General features: G+C 36.1%; 1 protein-coding gene across 1 annotated transcript in view; it reads left to right on the top strand.

Annotated features, from left to right (window-relative positions):
- The first annotated feature begins 609 nt into the window (after positions 1-609).
- Positions 610-13,410, top strand: part of HFM1 (helicase for meiosis 1) — a 39,370-nt gene continuing 26,569 nt past the window's right edge. Inside the window, 8 exon segments of the mRNA XM_086617555.1 lie at positions 610-680; positions 1,065-1,186; positions 5,483-5,530; positions 7,261-7,331; positions 9,144-9,276; positions 12,200-12,351; positions 12,700-12,777; positions 12,912-13,073. Coding sequence (XP_086473681.1) covers positions 610-680; positions 1,065-1,186; positions 5,483-5,530; positions 7,261-7,331; positions 9,144-9,276; positions 12,200-12,351; positions 12,700-12,777; positions 12,912-13,073 — 837 coding nt within the window.

Raw genomic sequence — 13,410 nt, forward strand, 5'->3', positions numbered from 1 at the left:
GACAAACCTGTTAACAATGTTAAGGAGTTGGGCCCATACTCCAATTATCCACGTATGCAATTTGCATGTAGGTTAAAAAAAAAAATCTGATTTGCTTTTAAATTAAAATATTTGTTGGCTTTTTTAAGGTAATGCAATAATTTTATTTTGTAAAAGTTAACAGAATCAGATCATAAGACAGTTTGAATTTTTCCATCAGAACAGAAAAAGTCTCAGAAAAAATAATATAGTCTGCAGTTGTATAATAGTGTCTTAGCATTATTCTTAGAAATTAAATAATTTAACATAAACTTTATCTGGATCTTCCCTCTTGCTCATTTTTTCCCTCTTGACATGTCATGGTAATGTAAAGGTTGTTTTAAAGTGCTGTCCTACAGGTTTTTTTTTGGCCATAAGTAATAGGAACCGTATTTTATCAGGAGAGACATTCTCTTTTTGAATAAGACTTAAGGATGCAGGTAAGAGCTCTAAAAGAAAAAGAGTCTGGAAATTAAGTATTGACACTTAAAAGGTTTCTGTTGCTTCTACAGGTTCAATCCTGGTAACTTCAGTTTCACAGTTCCGTGTGCTGCCTTTTGCAGATTAAGAGACTTCAGGTTTGATCTAAAAATGTTCAACTCTGCAGACATGGTCTTTTCGTTGGATAATTTATTTTATGAAAGACTAGATACAAGACAAAGGTAAATCTTTATTTTTAAATATATATAATTATTTTCCAAGTTTTTCCTCACTCTGAGTCATTTTACAGCAGAATTTATTTTTAACTCCCTTTTCTGCCAATAGAAATGTGGGGCTAGAAATTTTAAGATTCATAACCCATACTTAGAAATGTTTTTCCAAGCACACTGGCGTCTGAAGGATGCAGATGTATCTTAGGGCTATAAGAAATATGGGTTAGCAGAAGTTTTTCCACTTAAATTTTCTGTGATTAAAAACCACACAAATTAAAGAATAAGAATATTTTTTTAGCAAGAGAAACAGTAGGTTATTTATGATTAGTGATTTTGAGCTAGATGTTGTGAAGGGTGCTTAGGTTTTACCTCATGTTTTTGTGTTAAAAATAGGTATCTAGAAAATGAAGAGCCTAAGATTTGCTGCATTGCACCTGCTCCAGCTATTGCAGAAATTCCAGCTGCAGAGGACTTACAGAGGGAACTGGAAAAAAACATAGCCAACACTCATACGGGTAAAATATAGAATAGAATCATATCGTTTAGGTTGAAAAAGACCTTTAAGATTGAGTGCAACCAAGTCCCACTAAACCATAATATTTCACATTCATTTTGGATGGCTTAACAAATAATTAGCTTGACAGATAATTCCTCTTCTCCCTTTTAATGCCGTGAAATATGAAATAGTCTAGATGTGCAAGTAGAGACAAAGAATGTATTTTAGTTGAGAGTGATGGTCTTACATATGTTTGGAGTACTAGGGATCCTCTTTGGGCATATACAGACTACAAGTTTACTGTGCAGAAGTGGGCAAGGTATGAAGTATGATCAAAATTTCAACTACTACACATTGTTCCATGAAGCATCATAACAGAGTGGGACGCAGCTGTGAGAGCATAATGCAACTCATGGATCTGATGACCTGTCGCCCATCCAAGGAACAGAGAGTTGATATGAACCTAACTTTCTTCTTCCCTTTTGGGGCTTTTTTCAAGTTGATGTTCAGGAGGCAGAATTTGAATCTGACCATTCATCACTGTTAAGTGGAGTTTTCATTCCATCTAGACATTGAAGATCACCTTAAGGAAATTTGTATTAAATAATTTGGTTGCTTTATCTCTGTCAACTAGATTTCTGCATTTCTTAGCTGCTGTGCTAATTTATGACATTCTTTATTTAGGAATTATATTGTTAAGACATAAGGGTTTTTTTCTACTTTATGCAGGAGCAATTCTATTAAGAACTACTCATTCAAATAAGCTTTCTGGTGTTTGTAGAATTAGAACTGTTGGGGTTATGTCACAAACAGACCGTTGTAATTTTAAATTTCTAGATGAGTGACACTGAAATTAACAGACTACGGAATAGAGCTGTTCTGTAGTTTTGTTGCATTCAGTGGTTTATTTCTGCTCTTGCCTTCCTTTTGCTGATAGCAATGCTTGTATGGTCAGCCAGCTCCGGATACTGATCCTACTGAGAATTAACCCTGCAAAATGTGATAATTAACCAAGATGGCTATGAAACCAGCCTGTCACTAACATCATTACAGATTTTGTCTGTTCAGATCACAGGGTTTCTCTCACAACTGCTTGTAGTAGGAACTTCAAGCTTGGTTGTTGTGTCATTTTTTTAAAACACTGTCTTTATTCTGGGACAGGGTGAAGAGTTCGTATCTTACAAACTACTTTGTAGTTCTGAGGAATAGTTTTGCTCCATTACTTTGTATAGGAAGCATAGAAAGTGACCCTATTTTATTTAAAAATTTTACGTGACAAGAGTTGCGTTGCATTCATCAGCATGAGTCATAAAATATACACTAAATTTCTTCCAATAAGATAGAAATATCAGTTCATATAATATATGTGAATTTGGCTTATTCTGTGTGGAAGATATTTAATAAAATTACTATGAATAGGAATATGAATATTAATAGAAATAATAATTTAATGGTTTTGTAGGAGGGAGAGAACAACAGAAGTTTATAAAACAATGTAAGAGTAACACTGAGGAAATAAATACTAAATCACCAGTGCCTGTTCATTTTGGTGTAGCCTCTGAAAAAGAAGTGCTCCAATTAAATGTAGGAGAAAGAGAGAAAATCGGTTTTCCATGTGAAAGTCTGAAAATGGTTTCATTGTTTCTCTCTTCTGATCAAGATAAATCTAAAACAGGAACAGCGGTTTCTCAGCAACCTGGTGCAAATTTTTCACAAAATAAAATACTAAGTAATCTTCTAGAAAACAGTGATGATGAGAGTGTCCATTCAACGTTAAGAAAAAGGTATGTGTGTAGTCAATTCTGATATTTTATCAACTTTCAGAATTGTCTTATTTTAAATACATTTGTTAAATGCAGAGTTTTGGATCCTTCAATGGGAGGGCTCCAGACACTAATTCTTTTCAGTATAAGGAAAAAAGATGTTTCCTTCTGGAAATATTTTAGTACTGTAATTAAATGTGTCCTGAGCTCAGCCTCTCTTATGAGAAAAGTAAGGATGAGGTTTGTTGCTTTAATTTTAAGTTGTTAGACAACAAAGGTTTTTCAAAATACTATTTTGAGTTCTTTATCCACATGGTAAGGAGCAAGAAGGCTAAGATCACTTGCTTTTCAGAGCAGAGGTCAGCCAGCCAGGAATACCTTGAGCAGTTCTCAACATGATTTCAGTGCTGCCTGGGAGGAGAGATTTTACAGATAGATTTCTTTTATGCCCAGCTCTTCTCACTCCTCAGAACCTGTATATGTCTATTGTTTTTAATTATGCAGAGATTGACACTTAATCTGCTGTTGGGATTCAGAGCCCATCTGGATAGGCAGTTTATTCTTTTAGGTTCTTTCTGGAATGAAAGTAAAGTTAAAATGTATCTTGAAAGGAGTCTTCTTCAGGTAGAAAAGTGTCAGATCAAATAAAGTTAGATACAAACTTTTCTTATTATCGTATCTTACTAGTTCTGCTTTTAATACAAACATATATGTTTTTCAAATATTAGAGAAAGTGTAACATTACAACAAACTAATGAAAATCCTGGATCTTTTGCAGCTTGTTTAAAACGTCTGGTTATACATACAAAAATACAGCCTCTAAAGAAAGTTCTGTGGATGTGGAAGGAATTGATACTTACTTAAATACAAGTGATAACTTGAAAGAAGTGGGAAAAGAAGGTTTATGGAGAAATAATCATCATGGTCCAATAACTAAAGACTCAGATTTTACTCTGCATAGGGTAAATGACAGGGATGCTACATCTAAAAATGAAATAAAAATGGAATCAATTTCTAGTGCCTCGGAGATTCTGGATATGACAGGTGATTATTATTTCAAGAAAAATAGTCCACTGTCTGTCTTTGGTATATAATAATAATGGATATCCATGATCTGAGGTAGTGGACGTTTTCCCACAAGCTTAAGGTGAGATAGTTGGCTAAACTTTATAGAAGATATTGCAATTCTATGGAACTTAATTGCATTGTTGTTTAATATGAGCTGGGTAAACAATTTATGAAGAAGAGTCACATTTTCGAAAGTGCCATGTCATGTAAATGTTTTTGAAAATGTCACTTCAAATCAGTCCCCTAAACAATTTGAAAAAGAGCAGCTTTGTCCCTTCATGTAGTAAATAGTCTCCTCTTCATTTGAAACCAGAAATCGAAAATTGAATGTTTATTTACGATGTGGCTCATACTTGTACTTTTGTAGAAGTAGATTTTAAGTAGGAAAAAATCTTCAAAATGGAGAAAAGTGGTGAAATTTTTGGTGAAATGATAAAATACTTGGTTTAGAAATTATTTTTGTTTTTTAATAGTTTTTAGATACATGTGGTTCATTTCTAGATTTTAATCTTTTGAGGACAGGGATTCATTGCATCTGTAGAATGTACCTTGTGTACCTGGCTAACTGCTACAGAAATACGGAATAGAAAAATAGTTCTAGCTAAAAATTGTAGGGCAGAGCAGTGACTTAGGATGGGATTTGGAAGCTGGTTGGGAGTGGAATTCTGATTGCCTTCTGAGCAACAGTGACTAGATTTATATCTGAGGGGAAAGCAGTGGATGCCACTTACTTTGACTTCAGCAAAGCTTATCATAGAATGGCTGAGAAACAGTCTTCCACAACATTCTTGTATCCAAGTTAGGACATTAGGAATGGATGGATGACTGCATGGGTAAAAGAAATGGTCAGGCTCAGAGGGTGGCGGTTAATGGGTCACACGCTGCCTGCATGACTGCCACAAGTGGAGTAACGCAAGGGTCTGTCCTGGAGGAGGGGGTGGCCTGAGATCTCATGAAATTCAGCAGGAACGAATGCGAAGTTCTGCCCCAGGGAAGGAGAAGAACCCCTGGGGTTCCTCTGGGATGGACTGACTGGGGACAGCTCTTTGGAAAAGTGCCTGGGGTCTGGTGAGCAGCTCGCTGAACATGAGTGAGTGGTATGCCCCAGCAGTAACAAAGGCCAACAGCATCCTGGGCTTTGTTAACAGGAGCAAGGCCAGGAAGTTGAGGGAAGTGATTATCCCGTTCTTCTTGGCACTTTTGAGACCATGTCTAGATACTGCATCAAGTGTTGAGCCTCTGGTATAGGCGACACATCCTTAAACTGGAGTGAGTTCAGCAAAGGGCCAACAAGATGGTCCTTTCAAATGACGAGCTTGTGACCTCCCTGTCCTATCCTTTCAGCTCCTTCTGTGTCACCTGGACCTTGTTATAGCCTTTCAGCTCCTCACAGAACATATAGCTTGGGGTCAGGAAGATATTTTTCATGGTTATTGGTTGAAAACAAATCTGGTTTCATAAATTTACTACTTTTATTTCTTTAGGAACTACAGGAAGAAAATTGGAAATTTTGAGGGCTGTTACAGAAATACGTATCCTTGTATTTGCTGTATCTGATTTACAGATTTTATTACAATGCTTTTTACATTTACAAAATTATAGTGTTTAATTTGTAGCCATAGGACCTAATGCATTACACTGTAATAGTTTTGATTTGTACTGTAATGCTGGGAATGAAATGATGAATAGATATTTACCCTTTGGAATTCCAAAGGTAGAATGAAAGTAGGGCAACTTATAGATCGTTCATTGCTAAGCAAATTTATTCTTATTTCAGATATTCAAGTTTTATCCTCCAAACTTCTCATTTTTAAAATGTAAAATGTAGAATTTTTAGTTTGTGCAATATGTGTGTCAGGTCAGATTTTTATATGCAAAGACACATATGCACATATATCCTCATACGCTTTAAATAAAAGTGAGTTAGTATTTAGGCTTTTTAGGAAAATTGAATCTTACTTTTTGTCCCATTTTATCAGAAGAAAACAAACTTCACATACTCCTTATAGATCTGTATTTATGTTGTAGTGTGCGTCCAGTATATTTCTAGTCTTTAAGCAGATTTTTACAATAATTTTCCTTCTTGTCCCTGCCTTGAACCCATAACATAGTTAACCATCCATCTATAACTGTTGAACATTTTTTTTCTTTCTTTACACTCTTTTCAATATTTTGTTTCTAGTAACCTGTCAAATGGTAGGTTAAATATCAGGAAGAGGAAACGTCTAAATTTAGGCAACTTAAATTCATGTGAATAGCTTTAGGAAGTGTCATAATTTCCAAAATGAGTAAGGACTTGGTTGTTCTGGTGTCGCCAATTACAAATAGTCAATGTTCTGCAGTGTGAAAATAGATCACTTATTTAAAGAGGTAATTTTAGAGAAGTCTTTAAGAAAAACCCTTTTATTTCTTTAATCTAATATTACTTGGTTATCTTTACCCATTTTTAATGTTTATATTTAACTACTTTTATTTCTTGTTTTACTCTTTTTTTCTTTTCCTCTTTATTTAGTCTTTCAATGTAACATCGATCTGAGGCCTCAGCAATTCATTGTTCTTGTTACTGTTGATGTTATGTCTGACTGTGTGTGCGTCCTCAGCTGCTTGTGGGGTTTAATGCAAGCCCAGACAAGGATCAACTCGCTGGTTTGGATTTGTAATGTAATAATATTGTCTTGATTTTAGATAATAATGATGTTGTCTGAAGGATAAACAATATTAGCGTTTGAAAATATCTTTAAAACCACTGTCAGCACTAAGAGATTGTAAGTGAATTTCTTTGCTACTGTTATAACTGGACATACAATATTATGCTAATTAATCCATATTGTATTACAAATATAATGTGACCACTGGCACTTTAAATAGGCTAACAGCAGTGCTCTGCTTGCTCTTGTATCTGGTTTGCAGTGTAGAATAAGCTTTTGTCCCTTTCAGTTTTGCATTCTGTAATCATATGCCATTCCATGAAGCCTGTGACAGGCAGGAGGTTCTTGATTATTGGTATAACCCTGAGACCTCTCAAATAGGTAGTGGTTTTTTAGATGAAGTGGAATATATGGCACACCGAGAATCTAAATAAAGCTACTAGAATAATTTGTTAGGTTACTTTTTGGTAATTTTTTACAATTCTATATCAGTGAAAGATTGTTGTGTATGTTTTAAGTTTGCATTTAAATTGCAAGAAAGAGATGCATTTACAGTTCTAAAATAAATTTTATAATTTTCACTCAATTGTTTTCAATTCCTTAATGCTGTCAAGCGACGCAATTTAGAAGTATTTTTAAGGAATTCCCATATTTTAACTATGCACAGTCTAAAGCTTTGGATGATGTAAGTATGAAAAATTAGCTGAAGCTGCAAGTAGTACTTTGTAGATAAATTTAAATGATACCTTGATATTCAGAGCTTAAAAGGGGTTAGAAAACTGTAGTATATCTAAAACTTCTTCCCATAGTAGTTGAGCAAGGTTGTGCTTAGCTGGGAGAAGAGACTAGAAGAACTTGTAAACATTTTTTTTTTCAGTTTTAAATACATTTATTTTAAGATGTGAATTATAGGTATGTTTATGCATACAGTTTAGTAATGTTTTTTTTAAATGATTTCACAGGAAGGTTAAAAGCAGAACTTTAGAGAAGGTTGTCCTTTTGGAGAAGTGATGTTTGTCCATGCCGTTTTTATCAGTTATGCTCTTTCTTTAAAAGTTGAAACTTATTTTGAAAGCAACTAAATTGAGAAAGATTGTATTATCGGTAGTGCAGAAAGGAGATACAGGTTCCATCAGAGCCTTCAACAGACCATTTGAAATTTTTATTCAACTCTAGGGGAAAGCCCAGTGTCATTCACAAACGTGTCTAAGCCTGTTTTTTAAACTACTCTTGATGTTGCAAATGTTTGTTTGATTTTCTTATCCACTTTTTTGAATGGCTTATGTATTGCACTCCTAAACATAAACCTGCTTGTAAGGTACTGGGAAGGACAAGGTTTGCTTATCACTCATGTGTAAGACATGACATGTTGTTAAAAAATTAAGAAAAATGGGCACATTAAAAAGATAACGGATTTGTTTGGGTTTTTTAATTGGTTAATCTTGCAAAATTCAACTTGGTAGCAACTCTGGTTCCAAGAAATGAGTTGTAAGCATCCAAGTTGGTGGAATTTCTCTGGTTGATTCACAGTGAATGTTACAAAGGATTACTTAACAAAAATCATGGAAAATTTTTCATACAGCAGTCATACTTCATTGATTTTTTGTGAGCACTGGAAAATTGGGAATGGTAGATAAAGAACACAGGTAATTCCTGCAACTGTTCAGTAGTACTGTCAGTGTCAGTCGTTGCTACAGTTATTTATAAATCAAGTACTAGGTGATTCGCCTTCATCCTTGTGAGCTCCTAACAGTCATAGAATAGTTTTAGAGCATTAACAGCTAGAAGGAGAGGAAAAAAACATGAGAATAGTAGAATCCATGAGGAGTTGGGAAGGGAAGAAAGGAAATTAAGCTGCACAGAGCATGCTGCATGGAGGGAGGATGGGTTAGTAACACTGCGGAAGAGGAAGAAGAGTAGCATCAACCTGGTCAGAGGAAATTGAGAGGAAAATACCCGGCTTCTAAGATGGTGGAGGACAGAACGTGGGGAAAGGAAGAAAGGAAGTATAGTTATACAAAACCTACTTTCGTCATTATTGAAAATGTAACATTCTATTAAAATGCTACATATTCAACAATGTTGGAATTTTAAATGCAGATTGAATTGCAGAAGGAAAACAAATTGCCCTTTGAGCACAAAATACCTTTCTGATGAGCCTATGTTTCGCTGCAGTTGGACATTGGCAGTGATTCTGTATTAATGTCATCTAAGGCTGGAGAGTGGGTTTTTTGTTTGTCGCAGAATGGCAAACTTCATGACATAATAATCTCAGATGAACGGTGTCTCACGTTTCTGTGACAGATGTGTAGCGGAAAATGTTCGTTCTTTTGCTGTAACTTTAAGTTCACATCTAATACAATTTTTTTTTGAGGAGTGTGTGTCAATGTAATAACGATTTCCTTGTGTCATTCTCTCCTAGACAATGTTTTTGGATTGTATGAATAGATACAATGTATAGCTGTGTAATATTTCCTGCTTTGCAATTCTTTCCTAGCTTCTTTACACAGATAGAAATTTTGTGATCTGTGCTCCAACTGGCTCTGGAAAAACTGTAATGTTCGAGCTAGCTATTACCAGATTACTTATGGAAGCCCCACTGCCTTGGTTAAATATTAAAGTTGTTTACAGTAAGTGTTATGCAGCTTTAAACATTTTGGTGACAGCAGTAGAAAATGACATTCTGTAAATGCGGAGATCTGGAGTGAGTACTTCAATGATACTGAAATTAAGTATGTTAGAAATTGTGACCTACCTCATTCTTTAAGAAGTTTATTTTAGGGTTTATTTGTGATATCATTGTAACTATTATTAGTATTTAACAGCACTGTGTAATTCATAGAATCATAGAATGGTTAGGGTTGGAAGGGACCTTAAAGATCATCTAGTTCCAACCCCCCTGCCATGGGCAGGGAAACCCTCCACTAGACCAGGTTGCCCAAAGCCTCATCCAACCTGGCCTTGAACACTTCCAGGGATGGGACATCCACAACTTCTCTGGGCAACCCATTCCAGTACCTCACCACCCTCAATGTAAAGAATTTCTTCCTTATATCTACCCTAAATCTGCCCTCTTTCAGTTTAAACCCATTGCCCCTTGTCCTATCACTACAAACCCTTGTAAAAAGTCCCTCTCCAGCTTTCCTGTAGGCCCCCTTTAGGTACTGCAAAGCTGCTATAAGATCACCCCGGAGCCTTCTCTTCTCCAGGCTGAACAGCCCCAACTCTCTCAGCCTGTCTTCATAGCAGAGGTGCTCCAGCCCTCGGATCATCTTCGTGGCCCTCCTCTGGACTCGTTCCAGTAGCTCTATGTCCTTCTTGTGTTGGGGACTCCAGAGCTGAACACAGTATTCCAGGTGGGGTCTCACGAGAGCTGAGTAGAGGGGCAGAATCACTTCCCTCGACCTGCTGGCCACACTCCTTTTGATACAGCCCAGGATGCGGTTGGCTTTCTGGGCTGCCAGCGCACATTACCGGCTCATGTTGAGCTTCTCATCCACCAGCACTCCCAAGTCCTTTTCCATTGGGAATTGTAGTGTTCAGCATTGCCTATACAAATAAAAATGAAAAAATCTCGTAAAGAGTTTGTCCTCTAAGAAGGCATGAGGTACACAAAAAGGGAAGAAGGAAGCGAAGGACACTAGAACAAATTCTTAGTGGCAGAGCCAGAAATCATGCAGTATCTTTTGTGTGCCTGTCTGTTGCTATGAGATGAAGATCAGATTTTCCAATATTCGCTTACCTGGCAAGCTTTCATGCTAACTGTTGCTTTCTGTCTACTAGTTCAGAGGCGACAGAGCTGTGATCTTCATGAGTTTAATTGATCTTTATGGGAACTAATGAAATAATTGAAGATAGTCACAACAATTACACTTTTTTTTTTCCCTCCTGGAGAATTGAGTTCATATCTTGTAAATTGGATGAAATTAGTTATTTTCCCCCAGTTTTAATTAATTCATACAATGATGTATTAGTCAGTCCTGCTATTAGTGGTTAATCTTTATATTTACAAAAGTTCCAGCCTAATTATTTTTTGTTGATTTAGAGTTTACTGTGTATTTTAAACAGATGTTTTATAAACAGGTATGTATTATAGTTTCTCTGTCAGTGGATTGAGGTCAAGCATTTCAGTGTACTGTAAAGTTTTTGATTGCCTTGGTAGAATTGATAAAAATTGACTGACTGGAACTTTCAGTAAGGATGAAGTTACCTGCTGGTGGAATTAGATCTGTTGACCTTTCCAGGTTCGACAATGGTGGGGGAGACGTGTCAGTTTTCTGAATGTTGGAACTGAGATGTTTATCAGATTATGTACTGCCAGAGCATGTTCTGGTACTTGGTTCATCATGGCCCAATGTGCATTAATTAGCTTGCAGTAGTTGTGTAAATTAGAGTTGTTTCTCAGCAGCTTTAACACATGCTGAGGATTGGCAACTGAAGTTCCAAGAGCAATCGCTAGCTTCTTGCATTCTTGCATAGCAAAAGGTTATTACTTTTGCAATTTTGTGAGTTACTTGCTGGTAGCTTAATCAGTTTTCTGGAGCTAGTGATTCCACCTGCACTACAGGCCACTGATAAGCTTAAGAGATTTTATACCTCTTTCTGAAGCAGAAACTGATTCTTTAAATCTCTTCATCTTGGGGATCGCTTGTCAGCTAATAGGCAGAAATGGTTCATATTCCAGTGGCTCTGACTAGCCTAGAATGTAATCACTGCAAGATCTATTTTATTACTGCTGGTTTTGGATCATATGTAGATCTATTTTTGCTTTAATCACTGCATTTTCCATATAGATTACCCATCCAATATAGACTTACATGTATTTCTACTATCAGACCTTGTAGAGAATTACTTCTAATTTCTAGAAATCAACCTTCGTCTGCAAAACTATAGTGTTTATCCTCAGGAAAATAAAATTATGAAGAAACAAATTGGTTTAGGAGTCTATTCATGAGGACCAGCATCAGAACTGCTACCTGCTGTGTTAGCTGCTGCCTGCTGTGTTAGCCGTTCAGTGTGACCCTGGCTACACTTACCTGTACATTTGGTTTAGATAGATTTTGATTTCTTCTGCTATTCCGTCTCTTGCTGGTGGATGGTTTCTCATTTATAGCCCCTTTTTTCTCTGAATACAGAGTGCTCAAATCATTCTGAACTGGAAAAAGGTTGGTATTTGTATGATCTTCCATTAGAAAATATGTATTTCCTGTGGTTTCTTCCATCTGTGAGAAAACCTTTGATAGCTGAATGATTTTTTCCATGTGGGACTGAGGAAAAAATCAGGATTAAGAGAGGGCATAAATAACCTTAATTAAAGGGTTCTGTTTCTGATTGGTGATAGGGAAGAACTGGGGCCCAAAGCTCAACATTGATCTGTGCACATGGAATAGGATAATAATACCAGTTACAAATTTTATGGTTCTGGGAGCAAAGCTGAAAATTAAGGAAATTAAATTCAAGACGACATCTTAAAAATGTATGCACTTAGCATCTTTAGCAATACAGTTGAAGATTTGATTTTCCTGATATAACTCTATTTTATGTTATTTTTAGTGGCTCCAATAAAAGCTCTATGCAGTCAGCGCTTTGATGACTGGAAAGAAAAATTTGGACCTATAGGACTCAGCTGCAAGGAACTGACAGGCGATACAGTGACGGATGATTTATTTGAAATACATCATGCTCACATTATTATAACTACACCTGTAGGTTTCAATCCCAATTCTTACAAAAAAATAGAATAAGCAGACAGTAGTAGTCTACTAATTGTATGCTACTAGGACTGCTCCTTTTTTAAGTAATAAGTAGTAATTTTATGATCCTTTGCTTTCCTGCACAGTGCTGTGCATACTATTAGTAATGTAAACAACAGTAAGTAATATAATAATGTGCCAGATGAAACATATGTGTCATTAGCCTGAGTTAATTTAACTGATTTTATTTAAAGATTTATTAAAGCTTAGGCATGTCTGCCTCTACTGTACTTCTGGCATATGTTGACCTTTAAAACATCTTTCACTTTCTGTTGCTGTTTTGTTGGTTTTTTTTCCTAGGAAAAATGGGATAGTATGACTAGAAGGTGGAGAGACAACTCTATGGTCCAGCTTGTACGACTGTTTCTCATTGATGAGGTAAGAAAATTAATGTTTTATATGCCCTGGTTTTGTTCTTGAAGATAAAAGGAAACTTAGAAAATATATAATTTAACACATGTACAGATTGTAACATGAGAAATATTTAGCAAATCTTTTAAATTTCCTAATAGGTGCACGTTATAAAGGATGAAAGCCGTGGTGCAACTTTAGAAGTCGTAGTCAGTCGGATGAAGACTCTTCAGTCTTCTCTTTGGCGTCTTATAGAGAATCATGGCACTGTTCCTCCCTTGAGATTTGTAGCTGTTTCTGCAACAATCCCAAACGCTGAAGATGCAAGTGTTATATTTTAACTGTATTTTAATTAATGTGGTTGTATTTTATAAAATTTGCCTGGAGTTATAAATTCAGATTGATAAGAAAGTTGTCATTTTGAAGCTGTCAGCTGAGGACAGCTATGAGGTTGATGTTAATGTAACAAATTACCTACAATCATATGGAACTATCAGCGAAGTATGGAAGAGATGCTGAAAGAATTGGTATTGTTCAGCCTGGAGAAGTGAAGGCTCTGGGGAGACCTTCTAGCAGCCTTCCAATACCTAAAAGGGGCCTACGAGGAACCTGGAGAGGGACTTTCTGCAAGGATGTGTAGTGATAGGACAAGGGACAATG

Source organism: Tauraco erythrolophus, chromosome 10 (assembly GCF_009769465.1).
Source record: "Tauraco erythrolophus isolate bTauEry1 chromosome 10, bTauEry1.pri, whole genome shotgun sequence".
NCBI lineage: Eukaryota > Metazoa > Chordata > Aves > Musophagiformes > Musophagidae > Tauraco > Tauraco erythrolophus.